Source organism: Pithys albifrons, chromosome 3 (genome assembly GCF_047495875.1).
Source record: "Pithys albifrons albifrons isolate INPA30051 chromosome 3, PitAlb_v1, whole genome shotgun sequence".
In the NCBI taxonomy this organism is placed as follows: domain Eukaryota; kingdom Metazoa; phylum Chordata; class Aves; order Passeriformes; family Thamnophilidae; genus Pithys; species Pithys albifrons.
This window is the reverse complement of record NC_092460.1, coordinates 21,540,466-21,562,054: the sequence shown is the minus strand read 5'-3', so window position 1 is coordinate 21,562,054 and position 21,589 is coordinate 21,540,466. Positions and strand designations below refer to the sequence as shown.

Below are 21,589 nucleotides of genomic sequence, written 5' to 3'. Positions count from 1 at the left end.
TGACAGAGACATCCCGCAGGGGAAAACGTCCCCGCCAGCAACGGCAGACCCCAGATCGATCTCGCGGGTCCAGAAGTCGACGTGACAGAAAGCGTGCGAGATCACCAAGTGCTGGGAGTCGCGGCTCCAGTGAGGAAGTGACAGAGACATCCCGCAGGGGAAAACGTCCCCGCCTGCGACATCAGACCGCGGATCCATCCAGCCGGTCAAGAAGTCGTCATGACAGAAGCTGTGTAAGACGACCAAGTACTGGGAGCTGCAGTCTCGCCAGGAATCATCAGGGGGATCCCGCAGGCAAAACCGCTCCCTCCAACGTCAAAACTCAGATTCATCCAGCCTATCCAGAAGGCCCCACACCAGAAGCTGCCCGCCTGCACCGTGTGCTGGGAGGCGAAACCGAAGGCAGAACACGTTGGGAAAATCCCGCAGGCGAAACCACTCCCGCCAGCAGGGTCGTTCCCGAAATCCACACAGCCAGTCAAGACGTTGCCCTGGTTCCCGAAATCCACGCAGCCAGTCAAGACGTTGCCCTGACAGAAGACATGAGAACACAAAGTGACAGGAGTGGTGCTCACCAGTGGGACGGTGAGACAGGGACTCACCACTGGCAGGCACCATGTTAGAGGGCAAGGAGGAAGCCCCCGGAGTGAGTGACCCAGATGAGACCAAAGTTCCCCTCCCACAGCCGGGCAGAGGGATCGTAACGGAGGGCATTAATCTCTCTAAGAAAATAGAAAGGCAAAGAGAAACCATGAGACACTCTAAAGGCTCAAATGAAAGCTACCCCAAACCTTTACAGTAGGATACAAATTCAAATTGGCTTCTTCACCAAAATCTCTCCAAAATGTAATTGACATTTAGAAAGTCCCTGCTAGTCAGTGCCTGGGAATTCCATTAAATACTGACTTCAAATACACACAAGAAAGGAAGTACTTTCCTCAGCCATCTAGGCAGAAATTTTGGTTAGGAAACACCGGCAAAACTGAAGCCACCCTAGAACTCCTTCACTAATGGCAGATGATTCATACTTGAATTTCTTGGCACTTGTTGCTGTTTTACTTGGCTTAGGCTGTTCCAGGTTGATGTTCAAGAGGCTTCCCAGTATCTGCAGAGTTTTCTTTTTCTCTGCAGCAAGGTCGTCTTCCTCATCTGCCTTCAAGCTCTTTGTCTCTGCTAAGATAACAAGAAATACATTATATTTTCCCTGCTGAGCCTGTGATATTTGATGCATAGTATCACTATAGTACTAGCAGAGCTCACGTCTATCAACACATCGCTTCCTTTATCTAAAAGCTACTCAGAGACTTTGTCCCTTGCACTGTAGAAAATCTTGGGTTAGAACAGTTCTGGGCATCTATTTCATGTGAAGGCCAGATCAGGTATTTAACATGTTTCCTGCTGCTGTCATGTAACTGCAACCCCTCTGCCACTGCTGATGCTCTACAGAAGATCACATGAAAGCAATGAAGGGAATAGCAGAGTGAGGCAAAAATTTAAGTTTCAGAAAGAAATTGAATCCTGAAAACTGGGTTAATTTCTTTTTCTTGGGGGTGGATATTCAAACTTTTTCTATTTTCAGCTTTTCTGCCTTCTGCTGCTAAAGAAAAAAATGACCCTACTTAAGACTGCCAAATCAGCCACAGGCTGCAGGATGGCTACAAAACAAACAGTTTAAATGAATATAATGATCCAAAAGGGGGTTTTTCTAAGTCACCGCTTACCCAGTTTTTCAATGTGGATAAACACATTCTGATATCATGCTGTATTAAAAATAGTCTCAAATGTTGTTTTATTAGGCACATGTGCCTCACTCAGCTGTTCCAAATACTTTTGCAGCATACACCTTTAAGAAAGCACAGCCACCCCTGGTGTTTCCCATGCAGAGCCACAGCAGAGGTGGATGGTTTTCTTTTAAGGGATCACCAAAGAAGCCAAAGGAGGCCATAAGGTGCTTCAAAAGCTAAAGCTCCATGATATGGCTCCATTACTACCAGTAACCAGGAAGTATGGGCAGCTTTACCTTCCTCCTCACTGTCACTCTCCAGGAATCGGGCGTCCATGCGGAATCTTTCATCGGTGCCAAATCGGGACTGCAGCCTCAGGAGCTAAACAAATGAAACAAGTGCTCTTAAGCACTGGAGGAGGAAATCAGCAACGTTCAATCCCTTTCTTTTCATACTTAATGGCAACATACTAATAATCTTTAGCTCTTGAGGCCTTTTCCAGGAATTTCTTTGGATACAACACATTATTTCCTCCATGGCCACTCTTTCCTCTGTTGAAGGGAATTCTATTTTAAATTGATATAAATCATACTCAGTAATAATACAAGCCTACCAGTTCTGTTCCTCTGAAGTGGCCCTATAGACTCTCAGAGGAAAATTAAATTCCAGTGATGGGTTCACTCACTTTTTCCCCAGCTTTGCCTTCAAACTGTGGCTTAATTATGAATCGTTCATTGTCCGTGTTGTCTTCCTCGTCCTCACTGCTGTCAAACAGTTTGCCTGAAGGCTTGGGAGCAGATTTATCCTTTGTTAAACAAAAAGGAAAAACAAAAGAAGGAGGTTATTTACATCTGAGAATATAAATCAGTACCAACTTTGTTCATGTCCTTTCCAGTTTTCCTGAAAAAGTGGATTTCCTGCACAACCCTGTGCATTTCCAGCACTGATCAACATGCTGCCAATCTTATCTTGTATACACACCTCGTGCAACTCTGGTTTATAATTATAAAATTAAAATTATGATTATTCCATTTCATCATGGGCAAAATATCCACGTAATGGTGTCCAGGTTTAGCCTAGCTTTTTACCAACTCTGGACTGGCCCCCCTTCCCCCCTCTCAAAAGCCTCCCCAGCAAACGGAAGAAACACTGAAAAGAAATTAACTCAAAAGAAACTGAAATGAATAAAAAGAAGAAATTATATTTTCTAACATTCACAATCACACTGTGTACACAGTACGTAGGATCCCACCCCCAGGGGAAAGGGAAAAGGGGACTGATCAACAAGAAAATTGGGAAGAAACAAAACCAAACCAAAAAAACCCCAAATGAAACAGACAAACACAATTAAAAACTTCAAGGAAGGGGAACAAGCATGAAACAATCTCACCCAGGACAGGAGAACCACCAGCAACCGAAGGGATCAGACTCCAGCCTCTCCCACCAGCAACCCCGGCCAAGGAAAAAGGGACAACCAAAACCAAAAACCCCTCCTCCCCTACTATGTGGAAGACACATGTGGAATACTTGTAACTTCTTTAGATACAGTGGTTACTGAGGAAGCCATGGGTAGAACCATTACAAATGGGTAACTCAGATTTTACAACAGTTAAAAAATTGCAAATTTCTGATTACATCAAGGAAGGTAAAAATGTCAATGGCTAAATAACGATAATGGTCCTAATCTCAATACATTTATAAGGCAAAATCCCAACAAAAGCAAACCCAATGCTTTAAAGTTTTAGCAGAGATGCGATTAAAAAATGTCATAGATAAGAAGTTCTATTTGAGAAAAAAATAACTATTTAATTGTACTAAACCATGGCAGTAAAATCATGAGGAGTCTGCTAATGATAGTAAAGACGAAACCTTACACAGTTCTTTGGAGCTCAACAAAAACAAGATACTGCCTTAGCAGTTCATCCAGTCTCAGAAAGAGCAGAGTACTTCTGTACTGCTCAAGCCCAATCTCCTCCCCTGCCTTTGCCTAAAAGCAGAGGAATTTCAACACTAATTATACAGAAGTTCTTTCTCTTCTAAGTTAGAATACCTTCTGTGCCAATCTCAAACTCCTTCCAAATTCTCCAAGCTCTCAAGCTTTCTTAGATGAATGGTTAAGTACTGTCAAACCTGTCTGATGTTAATTCAAAACTTACCTACATTTCTCTGGCACTTCACTAGGAAATCTAATCTTCAGAACAAAAGGCATGGTCACACAGGGCTTTTGCCTAATAACACTTACTTCTCCAGGCATATTTCCCAAACTTGCGTCTTTTTTCAACGTCTCATTTTCCGTGTCTGAATCGAATAGGATGTGTTTGTGCTTCCCTGCTGGCTGGCTGTCCTAGGAAAGGGGGAAATGTCAGGTCAAACACAGCAAGTACTTGCTGCACTAATACAGAAGTATCTAAAAGGCGTTTCCATGACCTCTGCTATTCCTCCTGCAACTCCAGAGGCATTCCAGGGACGAGGTATGCAGGATTTTGTATATACTCAAAACTGGCAATGTATCAGAAAATCCAGACTATGATTTTTAGGAATCTTAATTCACATACATTAATTACCCTTTTCCTTGTACTCTGGACTATTCAGATAAAAGTTGTGAGTGTAATTACCAGATTCGAAAGTGCTCCTTGAATGAGTTTCTTCTGGAGTTCTCTCTCCCTGTGTCTCTCCTCCAGAGCCGCCAGCCTCCTCTGGTTGTCCTGCTCCTGTTTGTCTCTTGCAGATTCCTTTGAAGCAGTAGCATGAAGACAAAGCTCCTTATCTTCTAGAAGGCTTGTCTTCCTGTTCTCACATGTATTAGCTTCGCATTCTGGCTTTTTATTGCTTACATTCATCTTCATTTTTTTGGAAAGCAGTTTTGGGCTCTCCCGTTGCCGTTTAACGTGTTTCAGAGCCCCTGCAGCGTTGCTGTCCCTGTCACTGCTCTCACTGTCACTCTGATCAAGGCTGGGAGAGGCAGCTCCATGCTCTGAACTGTGGTCTTGTGGAGAACTCCTGTCTTTTTTCTTCCCCTGTAAACATGGCCTGGAAACAGGCTGATGTCTCTCATCTGCTGAGGAGGCACCAGGTGACGGTGCCTCATGCTGCTCACTGGGCACATTTTGTCTCTTTTTACTGCTGACTTGAAGTGCACACAATGGATGGTTCTTGGGCTGTCTTTTAGATGACTCCTCCCCAGAAGAAAATACACAAGCTCCAAGTCCTAAACCTACAGACCCCTTTTTTAACCCAGTACTGTCCTTAGTTGACTCTTTCACACAAAGGGACCCCATTCCCCTGAAGGGCTGATATTTCAAACGTGAATTATTTTGTCCCTTGGAGCTTTCCTTATTCTCCCCTGCTAAAATATCAGCCAGCACATCGTCAGGAGAGATGCTTTTTTTTTTATCTGCAGGGTGACATTTAGGAAGTTTTGGTTTATTTGCATTACCCTTAGGATTTTCTTCAGCAGGGGACTGAGCAGAACTCTGTGCACCATCAGATTCCTCTGCAGGTGTCCCAGTGTTTTTGGCAGCCAATGCTTTTAAGTCATGTAAGGAAAGGTCTAAGCGGTAACAGTTTTGCATCATGGACTCATAGTCAGAACTGATTTCAGACTCCCCTTGCTCAGACTCCGAGTGAGAGCTCTCACTATCACTTGTCTCTGCTGTACTGGTAACTGCTGAAGTTTGCAATGCACCAATTTTGGATTTTTTAATTTTCCACTTTTTTTCAATGTGTTCTCCTTCCACATTTTGAGTTTTCAGTGATGAGTCATTTAACAAACCACTTTTTTTGTTAGCTAGGATTTTTTTACTTTCCACCTTCATCTGTTCAGAATCTTCTAAAATTGCAGTTTTGCTGCTATTTGGATCTGGAGTTTTACCTTCAGCAATAATTTCATCTGTATCTGCTGAATCATAACCATTACCATATTCCACAGTCTCTTTGTAACTTCCTTTAGTGGTTTTCTTCATGGCATCTGGCTTGCTTAAGGACCAGTGACTACTGTATTTTAATCCAAAATCATCCCCAGTGATTTCCAAGGGGTCACTTTCAGTCTCAGCATTTCCAGCTTTCCATTTTTCTGTCTCTTTCTTTACCATGGCTCTGATCTCCTCTTCAGAATCAACATCACTGTCAGAAACACTCGTGTTATTTCGAGCTGTAACTCCACTAACATTCCTCTGATCTGATGATAAACCTTTGCCTGGCGTTTTACGATCCAGACTCCTCGATGGAGGCAATTTCAACTCGTCATTGGGTTGGGGGTTTGATCTCTGGCTCAGCTGTGGTGAGCTGGTGTGTTTTGGACGGGGCTGGCACCCAGAGGACAGAGCTGCTGCTCCATTCAGGGCCTCACTGCACAGTGGCCTCGGTTTTTTAGGTGGTTTCTTCATCCCAGAGAACTCTCCTTGTCGTTTCCTGTTTGCACTGACATCTCTCCCTTGCAAGTGCTGGGTGAGCTCAGGCACAGGAGCTGCTTGTGCCCGGTCTGGCTCCAGCTTCCTCAGGTTATGGCAGTACTTTGAGGGGTCATATTTCACAATGTTGGTCTGAGTTAAGGAATTAAAACAAGATTCCTCCAGCAAACAGACTCGAGTCTTTCTGAACAGGCTGAATTCTACACGAAAGGACAACAAGGAGCCCTTTTTCATCTCATGTCTTTAAGCAACTGACTTGTGCAGTCTAAGAAACTGCTCCAAATCACACAAATTTACTGCAAGACACACTTGAGGGATTCAGTAAATTGAGTCTGACATAGCAATCAAAATTAAGACTGTTCAGCAACTGTTTCTCCATATGACAGAAGAAGGAAGGGAACTGTGCCTATGCCCAAACAGTAGGAAAAGGATATTTTATTCTTTTGCGGATTCCTGAGGTGGAGGACAGGCAAGACTCTGCCAAATTTACCAACAACCCACTTCTATAGGAAAAGAAAAGTAAACGGTGTTAAACAAAAAGAGAGTGGAAGTAACCCTGGAACAGAGAAAGATGTTTGTTCTTGGATAACAGAACTACTAATAAAAGAACCATCTGTGACTAATTCATTTTTGTTTATGCTCTTTAGTGAGATATAATCGTACTGTGCAACTTAGCCAGCTTCCTTCTCAAAAACAACAAAACCCAAAGCCAACCAAACCCCCAAACTTCTACGACCTGCAAATAAAGAATGATAACAAAGTAGTAAATTTCTTTACTTTGCAAGTACTATGTCTAATATATGGCTTCTGGTTTATGAGTTAACAGCAGCCACTGCACAGACAGAATCACTATTATTTTGCTCTCTTCCCCTTTGCCACACACACACAAAAATCCCTCTAACACCATTCTGTGCTTTGCAAATAATTTTCAAAACTTTCCAATTAATATAATTTTTCCTGTCTTAATTTGCATGTTCAGTGATTTTAATCTTCCTCTTGTAAGCACGTGCAGACCCTAATCCTGAATGTGAAGCACAGAGAGCAGTTCCTGACAGCCCAGCCACCAAAAATTATGTGCTGTATAAAAGTGAGTCACACAGTCTCTTTACAAGCTTTTAAGGGTGACATGAATGTACATTATGCTACAGGCTTATGCAAATTCCCAACATACACAAGGAACAAAGCATTTCCTGATTTAACACCACGAGAGGGGACAAGCAGATCACAATTATTTCCAGTCACTGCAAAGAATCACAGAATCATAGAATGGATTGGATTGGAAAAGACCTCCGAGATCATCAAGTCCAACCCTTGGCCCAACTCCAGTCCCTTTACCAGATCATGGCACTCAGTGCCACGGCCAAGCTCTGTTGAAAAACCTCCAGGGATGGGGAATCCACGCCCTCTCTGGGCAGCCCATTCCAATGCCTGAGCACTCTCTCTGAATAACAGGAGCCTTCTCCTTGTCTCTACAGGAGGTATTTCTTCAGCCCACTTTTCACAACTTGGACTGTCACCCCCAATAATTACATGTCTTTACATAAGGCACAGAGATTTAGCATAAATTTAGATATAATGAGCTTGCTTTTTCTTGGTTTACTTCTCTTACACATCTCCCCCAGCATACCTTGTGTTCTGGCACCTCTGTACCTGGGACTGCTTTCATGTGGAAGTCCACAACTCCAGCCTTTTTCAGTGATTCCAACAGACATGCTTGGTTATTTCTCTGTGGCTTTTCTTTCTGCAGCTTTGCTTCCTCCCTCTCTGTGGCAAGCCTGTACCAAGAAGTACATCAGACATGGGAAAAGTACTCTACTAAATAAAGCCCATGTGCTGGATTCGAGCTGGCAGGGACCCCCTCCCACAGAACAGCAACCACCCACTGCTCAAGGAATCAACACCTTGACGTTCCCTTTAAGGGAATAACGACATAAATCACGTTGCAGTATCACACATGCATCAACACTCCACCACTCTCTATGAAAACTGAAAGAGTGTAGAAGATGAAAGCACAGCCATAATATTATCAGATAAACAGAAGAGGGGTAACTTGAGCAGCAACACGCATTTTTAAAAACTGATTTTTACCTGTGCAAAAAGCTTTCTTTGGCCAACTCAATTTGCAGTGTCCCTCCTTTCCATTTTGTTTTATTTAAAACTGACATGCCTGCAAAACAACGAGATGGGAAAATAAGTATTTTTTATGTTAAAGAAGCACAGCCCAGACTTCACTACACCTCCTTCTATGACAGGCTGACGTTTCTTTAGCGTGATATTACACCTCACTGCTCACTTGGTTTAAGTTTGTACCTGAAAGGTACCCATAAAATTGAAGCTTAAAGAAGGCAACAGAATAAAACAAGCTCTACCTTGACCACATCCTGTTGTGACATCAGATGTGTTATCAGTAAAACAACCTGGCTCAAAAACATCAACAAGTAAAAACCAGAAAGATGTACTTACACTTTCTAAGCTCGGCATCAGAAATGCTGACACTGACGTAGGCAAAAGTTTTCACAGGGTTCCCTGATCAATGACAAACATCCAGTTAACTTCTGTGTAATATCAGTGTTTCCTTTAAAACTGAAAATTAAGCTATTTTGTGAAAATAAAGTGACTCTGAAGCAGAAATTCCATTTCACGCTTCAAACTGAAAAGCAATGAACCTTGAAAAGATAAAACAAAACATACCCTGATCATCCTTTCTGGTAATAATTTCTGCATCCAAAACATGCCCAAACTTCTCAAATCTTTCCTCCAGTTCGGCCTTAGACACCGTATGGCCAAGCCCTCCAACATACAAACGCTTGGAAACCTGTTCCTTCTCTATGCCTGAAGTCAAAGCATCACACCAGGAACACACACTCCGCTTTCCTGCGGGGAGACAACAACAGCTCACCGACACTGGCGCCGCAGGGGCCAGTGCGCCTGGAATGTCAAATTACGGGCAAATCGCTCCCCCAACAGCGCTCCCTGCTCTGTCCAGCGCCCGCAAACCCCGCGCTGCTGCTCCGCACCGGGGGCTGCCTTAAACCTCGAATCGCATCACCGGCTGCGCGATCGTGAATGGCAGCGGCTCGTTACCGCATAACCCGGGGTGCTCTATCGGAAGCATGGGAGACCCGCACAGACCCGACCGCGTCAGGAGCTGCCGAGGGACGCCCGGCAGAGGGGCCCGGGCCCGGCCCGAGAGACCCCCACCCGGCAAAGGGGGCCCGAGGAACAGCCCCTCGCCGCCGGCCCCGCCGCCCCCCTCCCTCACCGCCGCCCCCCTCCCTCACCGCGGCGACACTCGATTTACCTTCCCCCCAGCACCTCTTCCCAGCTCTCACGCGGAAAGGGTTCCGCCTCGTTAGGCAGCCGGGTTCTCTGCAGGCTTCATGTTTCCCGCCGGTCAAGTGTGGTGGGAACACATAGGCTGGGTCTTGTGACGAAGGGCGCCTTGGGCGTAACCAATCACGAAGAAAAGCAGGGGCGTTTTCTGCAATACATGAGCAGAAATTAACAAAAACACAGGAACAACCGCCAAAGCAACGCTTTTCCCATTCGTGTCTAACGAGGAGCTTTGCTACTGTCCCTTCAGCGGCGCCGTTCTTTCAGAAGGAGGGGAAAGAAGGCGCGACCGGCCGCCCCCCGCTCGGGAAGCAGCAGTGGTAGCGTCCAGACGCGCGCAGCGCGCGGGCTTGGCGCGCGTTTCGAAAGGCGCGGGGGGCGCGCGCCGGGCGCGGGAACAGCTGACCCGCCCCTGGGTCCCGCCGCCCGCGGCTCCCCGTTCCCGGCCGCTCATCCCTTCCGTCCCTCGGTCCCGCCGCCCGCGGCTCCCCGTTCCCGGCCGATCCGCTCGGTTCCACTGCCCGCAGCTCCCCGTTTCCGGCCGCTCATCTCGTCCCCCGGTCCCGCCGCCCGCGGCTCCCCGTTCCCGGCAGCTCCGCTCCAACCCCCGGTGCCGCCGCTCGCGGCTCCCCGGTGCCGTCCCCCGGTCCCGCTGCCCGCGGCTCCCCGTTCCCGGCCGCGCCCCCGGGGCACGTCTGTGCTCCCAGCCCGAGTCTCGGCGGGCGGCACCGGCTCCGGCGGGCGCGGTCCCTGCGGGGCCGAACCCCCGCTCGTTGCTCCCAGACCCTCCGAGGCGCTTCCCGGCTCCGCTTGTGGCGGCGTAAAATCCGCGGCTCGGGGGTGTGGACGGGCAGGTGCGTAGAAGTGTGGAATGAGCGCTGTTGATGCACAAAAGTATATAAATACACGCATAAATACACATGTGTGATGTGCTTAGGTATGTATGTTTAGAGTGAGAAGAGTTTACTTGTTGCTTTATAATTAAAAATATGTACGAGGTGGGGTTTTTTTTCTGGAGTTAAAGCTCTCTGAAGTCACAAATAGTCTTTGAGTCTTCTGCAGTCTAGTGAAAGCCTTGGGTTCAAGTAGCTGTAAGCAGTTTGTGTGTCCTGTTAGTGTTGTTTAAAAGAGGGATTGGCTAAGGTGGGATGAAGTTCTGCTGCTGTAGTGTTTTTCTTTTTCCCACCATACTCTTTGTAATGACCATAACTTTCTCCCCTGTATCCAGTTAAATTCCCACCTCCAAACTAATAGGATGCTTTAAAAGTTGGAGAACTTCTAGTTGTTGCTTGTTGTCATTCACTTCATGAATTGCACAGCCATGGGGATTCTTTAATTCCATGTACTTTATTCACTAAATAAGTCTTTAATGCAAACCATATTTTCAAATGTTGCTTTCTTGTGCCTCTTATTCCGATGCCGTTTCCTATGAAATAAACCAACAAAATCCTATTCCCTCCTCATCCCTTTCTATTGAACAATGTTAGTGTGGATCTTGCAGGTAGAGTAGGGATGGTTTAAAACACATAAAATCAACTTATGTTTTTTCCTGGTTGAAAATATTAATACATCAGTGTTGAGCTGCATCATCTCCTGCACAGTCCCTTGAATGTGTCAGGCCTAGGCTGAATGTCAGATTACCGTTTTCCCTGGAATTTGAGGTGTTTTGAACTGTTTGTGAAACACGGTTGCAGTTTGTGCCTCTCTCCTGGTGTTTAACCAGAAGGCAGATTTTGCTGCTGTGTTGGGACAGCTGTGCCTCATTAACCAGGGGAGTCGTTAGGTTAATTGGTCAGAGCTGGATTCCATTTTTATATCTGATTAGGAATGGTTTTCACCTGTAGAGCAGTTTGTTGTTCTATTACAGCAAATTTAAAACAGCTGGATCTGCTTCTAATGCAATCAGGATCCTTAGAAGGTCTTTAAAGCCTTTGCCCTCATTAGATTCCTGATTTAACTTCTGTCTTTGGAGGCTGTGCAGTGATCTGTGTCTTAAAATTATTTTTACTTTAATTGGATTTAATTTAATTAACTCTTAAGGAACCAGTGCAAGAAAACAAATCTTTTTTCCCCTGAGATTGTTACCTGTTTTGGAGTAAACAATTTTTTTGATGGTCTCACATGGCTCCTGTCATGGGGACTTGTGGACCTGCCAGGTGGATCTGGGTTGTGCCATTGCAGGCAGGAGTGGTTTCCCTTGCGGGATGTTCCCGATGCGTTCTCCCTTCGGTTTCGCCTCCCAGCACTCGGTGCAGGCGGGCAGCTCCTGTCGTGGGGCCTTCTGGACAGGCTGGATGAATTTGAGTTTTGACGTTGGCGAGAGCAGTTTTGCCTGCGCGATGTCCCTGATGTGCGACTCGCAATACCTGATGGTCTCACGCAGCTCCTGTCATGGGGACTTGTGGACCCGATAGGTGGATCTGGGGTCTGACGTTGCAGGCGGGAGCAGTTTTGCCTGCGGGATGTCCCCGATTGTCTCTGCCTGGCCTGGCGCTGCCCAGCACTTGGTGTTGGCACATGGGTTCTGTCACGCAGAGTTCTGCGCTGGCCCTGTGGATCTGGGGCCTGACCTTGCTGGCAGGAGCCATTTTGTGTGAGGTCAGGCCCAGGACTGGTGGAGGAGCTGCTGTCCTGTGTGCCCAGGTCAGGGATGTCCAGCTCTGACTCATTCCCGGGGGCTGTAAGGGGAAGCGGGAAGGTCAAGGGCTCCCCAGGCCCAAGGCAGGCTGGGCCAGAGCAGTGCCCCCAGCCCTCCTGGAGCAGACAGGCTCTGCCAAGCCATCCTGGCCACCTGATGCCAGGCCCTGCATGGCCCCAGCCCAGGGGCACCTGTGTGCTTTGTCTCTTACCTGTGTCCAGAGGAGCACAACTGCCACATTCCCAGCTGGTTGCACTGTCTGTCAGGCTGGAGCAGCGTTTGTGGGTACCCTCGGCAGCACAGGAGCTGCACAGGAGCATTTCCCAGGGCCTGGGGAAGCAAAAAGATTGATGGCCGTGAGGACAAATTGTCAAAAGCATGGGATATCTGGCCAAGCTCTCCTTCAGGCTCCTTCTGCTTTCAGCCCTTGCCAAGGCACAGATCCTCTGCAGAGCCCCCCACGGCCCCCCTCTGGCAACTTACCCCTCTTCCTCTGCCTCCTCTCTGCCTCCTGGATAAAGGCATTCTCTGGCATTGCACTGGTGGTGACTCACTCCCAGGTCCCTGAATGCATCGCCTTCCTCCCATAATGGCTGTCTGACAGGGAAAAGGAAAACTGATGAGCTCTGCCTGCCCGGGCATCTGGCAGGTGAGTCCCTGCCCTTTCCCCTGTGCCATTTCCAACTCCTGTGAGAAGCTGAACGTGGCCCTCCCAAAGCAGTGTAGGGCCAAGAGTGCTGGGGCATGCCCTGGCAAGGCACAGCACTTGCACCCTCCTGTGTTGTGAGCCCAGCAGAAGGACACCAACCTCAAGGGGATTCAGATCCCCACAGTGAACATATCCACGAGAAATTCCCGATGGCCTCTGCAGAGGGGGCACTTGAAGGCTAAAATACCTGCAGACAGAGCCTGTCCCTGCAGGAGAAACAAGCAGCACTGAGTGAGGCCCTGGTGCTGCTGAGCCCCTGCTGTGCCCCTGGGGGTGAGGAAACTGCTCCTACTTGGATGCAGTCCCTGTGGAACCAGATGCTTTTGCACTCTGGGCACACCATGGTCTTGAAAGTCTTTCTGTCCTCCACAGGCTCCATGCAGATGAGGCATTGGGTGTGGAGGAAAAAGAGACCAAAAAACCCTAATTTTGTGAAATTTCTAATTCTGCTTTTCAAAATGTTGTTTGCATAGCAAAGTCTCTGAACAGCATAAAGTGCTAGAGTCACTTTGTTCTGGTACAAATTGTCCAGTAGTTATAGGAACTAGTGTACTATGGGTTAGAAGTCATAGATTAAACTAAGCTAGACACTTCAATAGGATGAAATGGTAAAAATCAAGATTTTGGAGAGTTGAAGCCAAGGTTTTACAAGGTTGACAGGTCATGTCACTGAACAAAGAAAAGGCAGAAATCCAACGGTGAAGAAGACGCTTTGAGACCACCCGAGGGATGAAGTCAGGAGACCACTACCCAAATTCCAAGCCAAAAGGAAAGCTCTGCCCACGGTTTTGCCTAGTCATTAATATGGAAATTACAAGGTGTTAACCATGAACTTAAGACTATAAATGGCTTATTTTACTTGAACAAGTTAGGCAAGTTTTTGCCCAGCACGAACTGGCTTTGCCTCCAACATTATCAATAAGTACCTTGCTGCTATTAGAATACAAAACTTTCTCTTAGCAGTCACTTTTTGCAGCGTTTTCGCTTATCAGATTTGGCACCCCAGCGGGACATTTCCATCTGGCTGCATAATCCATAGGTGATTGGGGACCCCCTGGGCACCCCTAGGTGAGTTTTACCTAGAGGGGCTCCCCCTTCTTCAGTGCCTTTTACAGGGGTGGAAAAGAACTCGCTGCATTTTGCCAAAAGGTATTTCTGTTTTCCTGTCCTGTAACCTAAAGGATAACAAGAGACATCTTGTTGCAGAAGTGAATGGGGGTTGTGAGATATCCTCCCCAGAGTTCATCTTCCTGCTTGTACCTGTATCTGTGTCCTGGTATTAAATTCCTCCAGAAGCAGTAGGCAATGTCCCCTTTAAAAAGGGAATTCTTCCCTGCACGGAGCTAACTCTCTGTACCTCTATCTGTACCTGTAATTCCAGAATCCTGTGTTTCTCTGTGTTTTCTGTATTAGAGAAACTACTCTGTGCTTTAAGTGTTAAAATCCTACAGACGCAGCTCGCAGTGTTTGTTTTTTTCCTGTGGGCTCTTACAGCATTGCTTTTCTCTGTGCAAATTGTTTGCTATTATCTAAGTTTTTGTCTGTGTCTGAGCTGTTTGCCCAGGTTTTAAGTGTGTCTGAGCCAAGCCTTTGTGTGTACCAGTTCTCGTGTGCATTTTAGTTTTGAATAATTTATGTGTGATTAGTAAATGAGACACAGGTAAAAGTTATTGGGTGTCTGAGCTGTCTTGTATACTGTGAAAAAGTAAGTTGAGGTGTTAATTTGTAGTATACATGTGATTAGTAAATGAATAAGATATGATCAGCCACGAGCTGAGTGTGAAGTCTGTGTATGTACTTTATGTTTGTTTTAGAATTAAGCAGTGTTGTGCATTTTAAGAGTTGTGTGTGTGATTTTGGATTTAGAGAAATTACTATATGTTTGAAATAAGTTTTTGTTTATAATCCCACTGACAATGTGGGCTATTGTGTTGTAAATGAGTGGTACCTCTGATAGATTGCCTATAAAAATAGCCCACTGGATAAAGCCTAAAATTAAGATTTGTGTGTGTGGTTACTGTCTTCTGTGTGGTTGTCTTGTTTTTAGACAAGTTGAGAGTTTTGTGTGTATGCCTTATTGTAAAAAAAAAAGAGTTAAGAGTTTTGTGTGAAGTTACTGTTTTCTGAGTTGTTTTATTTGTTTTCAGAAAAGTTACTCAATACCTAAAACATCTAAGATCATATTGTTGAAAGTATTACCCTGCCAAAATGTGGCAGTGTTGAAAAATTAACTGTAAGCATGCCACACTGGACAAGACCTAAAATTAGGATTTGTTTGTTTTGCAATTGTTTATTACATGTAAGTATTTTATACAATAGATGTGGTGGTACTTAAAATTGTAGTAGCAGCTCCAATATAAAAATATAAACATTAGAAAAAAACTGTTGCTGCTTGACACTGGAACTACAGCTTTTGTTTTAAATCAAAAATTGATACTTAAAAGTCATAAATTTGTTCAAGTCACAGGTGTGCAACTGGTCAAACAGAGAAAGCTTTCTTTTGAAACCCCTTAAGTTTAAAATGAGAAAACAAATGAAGTACATCAGTTTTTATGTTTACCAAATTTGTACAAACCCTTATGGGCAAAAATTTGTTAGAAAATCTGGAAGCTGTAAAATTGAATTCAAGAAAAAAGAAAAACAATTGATAACAGCTTTGAGTTTAGCTATGAACTGTGTGAAACCAAAACAGAATAATCAAAATATTAATCAAATTTGGATTAAGTGTATCCTGAGTCTGAGCTACTAACACACCAAGTAAGTCAAAATGGGCAAGCCCCATCTAAATAGAAGTACAACCAGAAGCAAAACCAATAACTGAGAACAAAAAGCAAGTATTAGATTTTAAAAATGTTCTTTTCTGTCTTTCCTTAGCAAAAAGTCAGAAAATATTTGCATTTAAGTAAGAAAGCTTTAATATATTTGCTAAAAAGAAAAAAAAAAAAACAACCAAAAACCACACCACTCACAACAGCTACCTTGGACAATGTTACCTCAAAGATTTTAACATCTGAAACAATAGCAGTTGCCACTGGGAGAAAGTATGTTTCTGCAATTTATAAGTAACTTATTAATAACCACTGAAAACCAAGATTTTCTTCTGTAGACTCCAAATTTGCTAAATGAGTACTGAGTCTCTCAACAGGAAAAAGCAACTGATACAGAAGCAATAGTTACCCCTGAGATAAGCAGTTTCTAGAAGATAATGCTCCCCAAGAACAGCAAAAGAAGCAACTGCCAAACACCTGAAGCACAGACAGTGAGAGATCTTTGAGCGTTTCTGGACATGACAGGTTGGTGTGTCAGCAGTGCTGGAGCAGAAAGGTAACCATTGACTGCCACTCTCTCAGTTCCTGAAATGCCAAGCTATCCTGGCTGATAGACTAACTGCAAAACTATTCTATAACCTGTTAAAAGCTGCTAAAGACAACATAGCCTGGACCCCTGCAGCAAATAAGGCCTTTGAGCAGCTAAAGCAAGAACTCCTGAGGGTTCCGGCGTTGGGATTACCTGATGTGAGGAAGCCCTTCTGGCTGTTTTTGCACGAGCAGCAAAGAAAGTCCTGGGGGTCCTGACAGAGCAGCTGGGGCCAGACAAAAAGCCAGCAGCCACTTCTCTAAGCAATTAGATGAAGTGAGCAAAAGCTGGCCCAGCTGCCTGAAAGCAAAGAGCAGCAGTGATCATAAACATAGAAGAAGCCAGGAAATTTCATAAATATTCAAATGACTAACATTGTCAACCAGCTGCGTTCCTAGAAAGTGCATGCACAGCTGAACCTGTTGTACCTGACTGCCTGGAGACCACTAAAGCAGTTTATTCCAGCCATCCAGACCTCCTGGAAGCAGAAAATTGGTTTCTGCCAGTAGCAGCTTTGTGAAAAAAGGTAAGCAAATGAAATCCTCTGCCTACAGGAACTTCAGCCCAGAAAGACTGATAGCACTCACCTGAGCTCTAGAACTGGCAAAATCAACATCTGGACTGACTTTAAATCTGTCTTTGGCATCGTCCATGCTCATAGAGCATTTTAGAAAGAGGACTTTTAACTGCACAAAGGAAATATGTTGAAAAAATTCTGCAATTGCTAGAAGCACTACAACTCCCATCAGAAGTGGCCATTATGTACTGTAAAAAAACACCAAAGAGGTAACAGTGTTCAAAAAGTAAGTAACATAAAAACTGATGCTAAGGCAAAACAAGGTGCTGGAACTGTCAAGAACAAATAGCAGCCCTAGTACCAGAAGAAATAAAATCTAACAGTCAAATAGTGCATCAAAATCAGATTACAAAAAATATATGAAATAATAATAATAATAATAATGAATAAGTCAGTGCTACCTAAAAAAATTAGTTTAGCATTTTGTGAAAGCTGAGCATAACACACTAAAAATTAGATTTATCATGCCAATATTTAAAAACCTGAGTAGCAAAGCCAAATCTCTTCACAACAATAAAACAAGTTACATTTCAATGTAAAACATGTCTGAGAAACCCAAATACTAGAACCGAAATACAACAAAGAGCAATAAACAAAAAACACCTTTTAAGTGAAATTTAGCAAATTGACTTTTAAGCTCTTAAGAAAGGGGGGAGGAGGGGGGGCAGTTTCTGTTATCTTTCAGTTTTCACAGATACCTTTCCTGAGTGACCAGAAACATTCCTGTGCAAAACTAACAAATCAAGAGAAATTATTAAAATTCTGTTAAATAAAATATTACCTGATTGCAAACTATATTTATGTACCTTTAGTGATTGTGTATGTTAAGAATTTCTCAGGAGACCCTCTTCAAGAAATATGAAATGGACTGTTTAAAGTGTTGCTAACCCCCCTCCCAGCAGTCTGGGTAAAAGAAAAGCCTACCTAGAAAGCTCCTGAGAGAAAAAAATAGACTTCAGAACCTGTGAAACCCACTATCCTCAAATTCACTTGACACAAGTTGTTGAACTTTTCATAAGTATAATGACATTAACACAAGCTTTTATTTTAAAATAGCCGCAGTCTTAAACCTTTATTAAGTATTTTAGTAGTGTGAAATAGCAGTGTAAATATTTTATGTAAGCAGTAGCTGTGTACATGTTAGAATTTGGTTTAATTATATGTTGTATGACTAAAGTAAGAAATGTCGGTTTCGAGCTCCCCGGGTTCCGGCGTGAGAATCACGATGTAACCTCCACGGGAGTATGATCAGTGTTCTGATTTATTCTTTACATTACACACGCACATATCGCATATTCTCTCAGTCTACGAATAGTACAGGAGTATCATTGGCCTATGGCTAGGGCGTGCTACCAGCTGGATTGGTGCTTTTCTCAAAACTATGCCTTTCTGTATCAATGTGTTTACCTGCTTCTCCTGGCAGCTGCCGCATTCTTTCTATTGTTTACTGCTCTTCTTGAAGCAGGCTCAAGGATACAGAGGCCCCGTTTCCCTCTCCATGGCCTGGGCTGTGCACAAAAACTTTCAAGTTCAAATTTCTTCCAACATATTACAATGTACCTGAATTGCAAAACTAGCATAAATTTTAACCTGTTTAAAGAAATGCTAAGACACCTAAACAAAATGACTCAGCACATGCTATGGCAAATTAAACATGATATTAAAAGTATTAAAACTGTCTTAACCAAAGTTAAACAAGTAAAGACCTACCACTGGTGAGACATTTTTATAAGTTATTTGCCCACCGTCTCACAAGTCTTTAAACTCCCTGGTACACTCAATCATAGCGGCAGCAATAATCTTTCTGGCACTGCACAATGTGTAGCTATAATACAAATTAAGCACTAAAGCCAGAACAACAGCAGTGATATTAGCAATGGTACATGTGTATCAAACCCCAATAGGATTAAAACTGAATGAAAGACTTCATATACTTTGAAACACAGCTGGGACTGAAAATCCCTAGTTTTGTGAAATTTCTAATTCTGCTTTTCAAAATGTTGTTTGCACAGCAAAGTCTCTGAACAGCATAAAGTGCTAGAGTCACTTTGTTCTGGTACAAATTGTCCAGTAGTTATAGGAACTAGTGTACTATGGGTTAGAAGTCATAAATTAAACTAAGCTAGACACTTCAATAGGATGAAATGGTAAAAATCAAGATTTTGGAGAGTTGAAGCCAAGGTTTTACAAGGTTGACAGGTCATGTCACTGAACAAAGAAAAGGCAGAAATCCAACGGTGAAGAAGACGCTTTGAGACCACCCGAGGGATGAAGTCAGGAGACCTTTGCCCAGTACGAACTGGCTTTGCCTCCAACATTGTCAATAAATACTTTGCTGCTATTAGAATACAAAACTTTCTCTTAGCAGTCACTTTTTCCAGCATTTTCACTTATCAGGGTGCCTGGCTCAGGAGTCGCCTCCACTGCCTGCTGTGGTCTGTGTGCAGGGCAGTAGGAGCTGGGGACACAAGAGATGGGTGGGGTGAGAAGTGCTGGGCTCCTCCCTGGTGGTGGAGAGGAGGGGAAAGGAGGTACCTGTACGGTGCAATGTACTGGGTGACACAGCAAGCCTCCTTGGCACAGGGCAGGTGGAAGCTCAGGTCACACTCCATTTCACAGCAGGTGATGGTGGCCCCGCTCTGGCCACAGATGAAGCAGCGCTGGAAAGAGCACAGCAGCCCCATCAGCAGCAGCCCTGGGGTCTCCTCCTGGTCCCAGAGCTGTTGGCAAGGGCAGGTCTTCCTTTCTTGGGGTCTGGGCTAAGCTCCAGCAAACCTCGCCTGGTACAAATCTCCCCGCTCATGTCAGGCTCTCACCTTCTGTGCCAGCCGGTGGACAGCCAGTAGGATATCCTTTGGGAGAAAGCCCAGGAATCCTACCCGCTCATTCCCTTGCTGATGAAGGAGAGTGGCAAAAAACTGCAGGAAAGACGATGCGCTCGTAAGGACAGAGTGGCAGGGACTGTGTGTTGGAAAGCTGGAGGGAACCCAGAGAGCAACTCACCAGGCAGAACATGTGGGCACAGAGCCCACATCTCTCAAGTTTTTCCCCACAGATGTCCGGGTCAGCCTCTGATCGTTTACACAGCAGGCATGCTGGAAGGGAGAGAGTCAATGGCACCAGGAATGGCACCTCTGCAGGGCTGGGGACAGCATCCCTGTGGGACTGACCCCAAGGGCTGCTCTGTGCCTGCCTGGATGAAGGACAGGGCTGGAGGCCTTGGAGAGGATGGGCCATTGTGGGCACAGGTGTCCCAGCAGGTGCCTCCTGTCCCAGCTGGGCCCGGCTTGCTGAGGAAAGGAGGGCCCCAGCCCCGAGATGGCTGGATGGCTCCTGCCTCCCCTGCCACCACTTCCAGCCCTGCACTGGCCATCCTTGACAGCCCCTCTGCCCGGCTGTGGGAAGGGCACTTTGGTCTCATCTGGGTCACTCACTCCGGGGGCTTCCTCTGTCCTGTCTGACATGGTGCGTCTCAGCGGTCAGACCCTGACACTGGAACACTGAGGTCTGCTCCAGACTCTTCTCTGCTGGCTCTGAAATAGGAGAGAGGCTTTTCCCCTCTCCCCCTTCTCTTGTCCAGTCAAGGAACACCACAGTCACCTTGAGATGCTCCTTTGCTGATTCTGAGAGGTGTGACGTGGGTGAGGTTGCAGCACAGGCTGAGCGCCTGAAACTGTGAGGCTCTCCCTGGGCAGCTCTATCCTCCTCTTCCTTCTCCTCCCGTTGTCAGGTGGCCTGAACCCAGAGTTGCCTTTGTACCCTTGGCCCCACAGGTCACATTGGCCACTGAGACATAAGCCACGTGCACCTGGAATATGGGCGGGGTTGGCCTCAGCCCCCCACCACCCACTGTGAGGCAGCCCCTCAGCAGCCGAGGGTCCAAGGCAGGTCCCGAGCCCTCCGTTGCCACAGAGTCAGGGCGGCTGCTGCTGCAGCAAGCGCAGGGGCAAATGCCAGGCCCTGGGGCGGCCAGCGAGGTTGGCACTGTTGGACGAAAATGCCGTTCAAGCAGTGCCACTCCAGGGCTCCAGCCCTGGCCAAGGGGAATCTCTGCTCCTGCCCCTGGCATGGGGAACACTGCCAGCAGGCCAGGGAAGGTGATTCCCCAGCAGAGGTGCCCGAGACTGGGAAAAGCCAACATCACTCCAGTCTCTGAACAGGGCAGCAAGAAGGAGCTAGGAAATGCCAGGCCCATCGGTGTCACTTCCTTCCCTAGGAAGATGACATCATCCTGAATGTCATCTCTAAGCTGGTGGAATAAAAGGAAAAATCATGCTTGACAGTCTCATAGCCTTCTATGCTGGAGTGAATGGATGGGTAGATGAGGGGACAGCAGTGGCTTTTGTTGGGATTGATGGGGTTAACAGCGGGTCTGATGAACCCCTCACTCCTATGGTAATCAATCTTGAGCATTTTAAAGTGTACCCTTGGAACAGAGAAAAGCATGCAGGCAAAATAACAGTAAGTCAGTCAGAGAACGTATCAACAGCAGAACAGGATGGAAACGGCACAGGGGAAAGGGCAGGGACACCCTGTACCTTCCTGATGCCAGGGCAGACGGAGCTCATCAGTTTTCCTTTTCCCTGTCAGAGAGCCATGCTTCCCCAGGCCCTGGGAAATGCTCCTGTGCTGCCAAGGGCACTCACAGACGCTGCTTCGGCCTAAGGGACAGCACAACCAGCTGGGAATGTGGCAGCTGTGCTGCTCGGGACATAGGTAAGAGTCAAAACACTCGGGTACCCCTGGGCTAGGGCCAGGCTGGGCCTGGCAGCAGGTGCCCAGGAGGGCTTGGAGACACTTGGCAGCAGAGGCCTAGGTAGACATAATACATATATATATATG

The 21,589-nt window shown here is 45.8% G+C and overlaps 1 protein-coding gene and 1 long non-coding RNA gene across 2 annotated transcripts; both read right to left on the bottom strand.

Moving 5' to 3' along the window:
- Nucleotides 1-516: 516 nt before the first annotated feature.
- Nucleotides 517-7,261, bottom strand: LOC139669541 (nucleolar protein 8-like). Its single transcript, XM_071550041.1, has 7 exons — nt 7,232-7,261; nt 6,568-6,636; nt 4,340-6,259; nt 3,967-4,068; nt 2,410-2,529; nt 2,021-2,105; nt 517-1,173 (listed from the first exon to the last, which is right to left on the bottom strand). The coding sequence occupies exons 1-7, from the start codon at nt 7,259-7,261 to the stop codon at nt 947-949; spliced, it is 2,553 nt and encodes an 850-aa protein (XP_071406142.1). The 3' UTR covers nt 517-946.
- Nucleotides 7,262-7,524: 263 nt separating this feature from the next.
- On the bottom strand, nt 7,525-9,399 carry LOC139669953 (uncharacterized). The gene is made up of 4 exons (XR_011697363.1): nt 8,825-9,399; nt 8,597-8,659; nt 8,222-8,300; nt 7,525-7,908 (listed from the first exon to the last, which is right to left on the bottom strand). It is a non-coding gene; the product is annotated as an uncharacterized lncRNA (long non-coding RNA).
- Nucleotides 9,400-21,589: the final 12,190 nt, after the last annotated feature.

Coding starts and splice junctions, on each gene's coding strand:
- LOC139669541 (XM_071550041.1), bottom strand. CDS start 7,261: ATGTCACCCTTAAAAGCTTGTAAAGAGACT. Junction 6,260..6,567: donor GGAATCCGCAAAAGAATAAA/ATATCCTTTTCC, acceptor ACTCAGACCAAC/ATTGTGAAATATGACCCCTC. Junction 1,174..2,020: donor GAGTGACAGTGAGGAGGAAG/GTAAAGCTGCCC, acceptor TTGTTATCTTAG/CAGAGACAAAGAGCTTGAAG.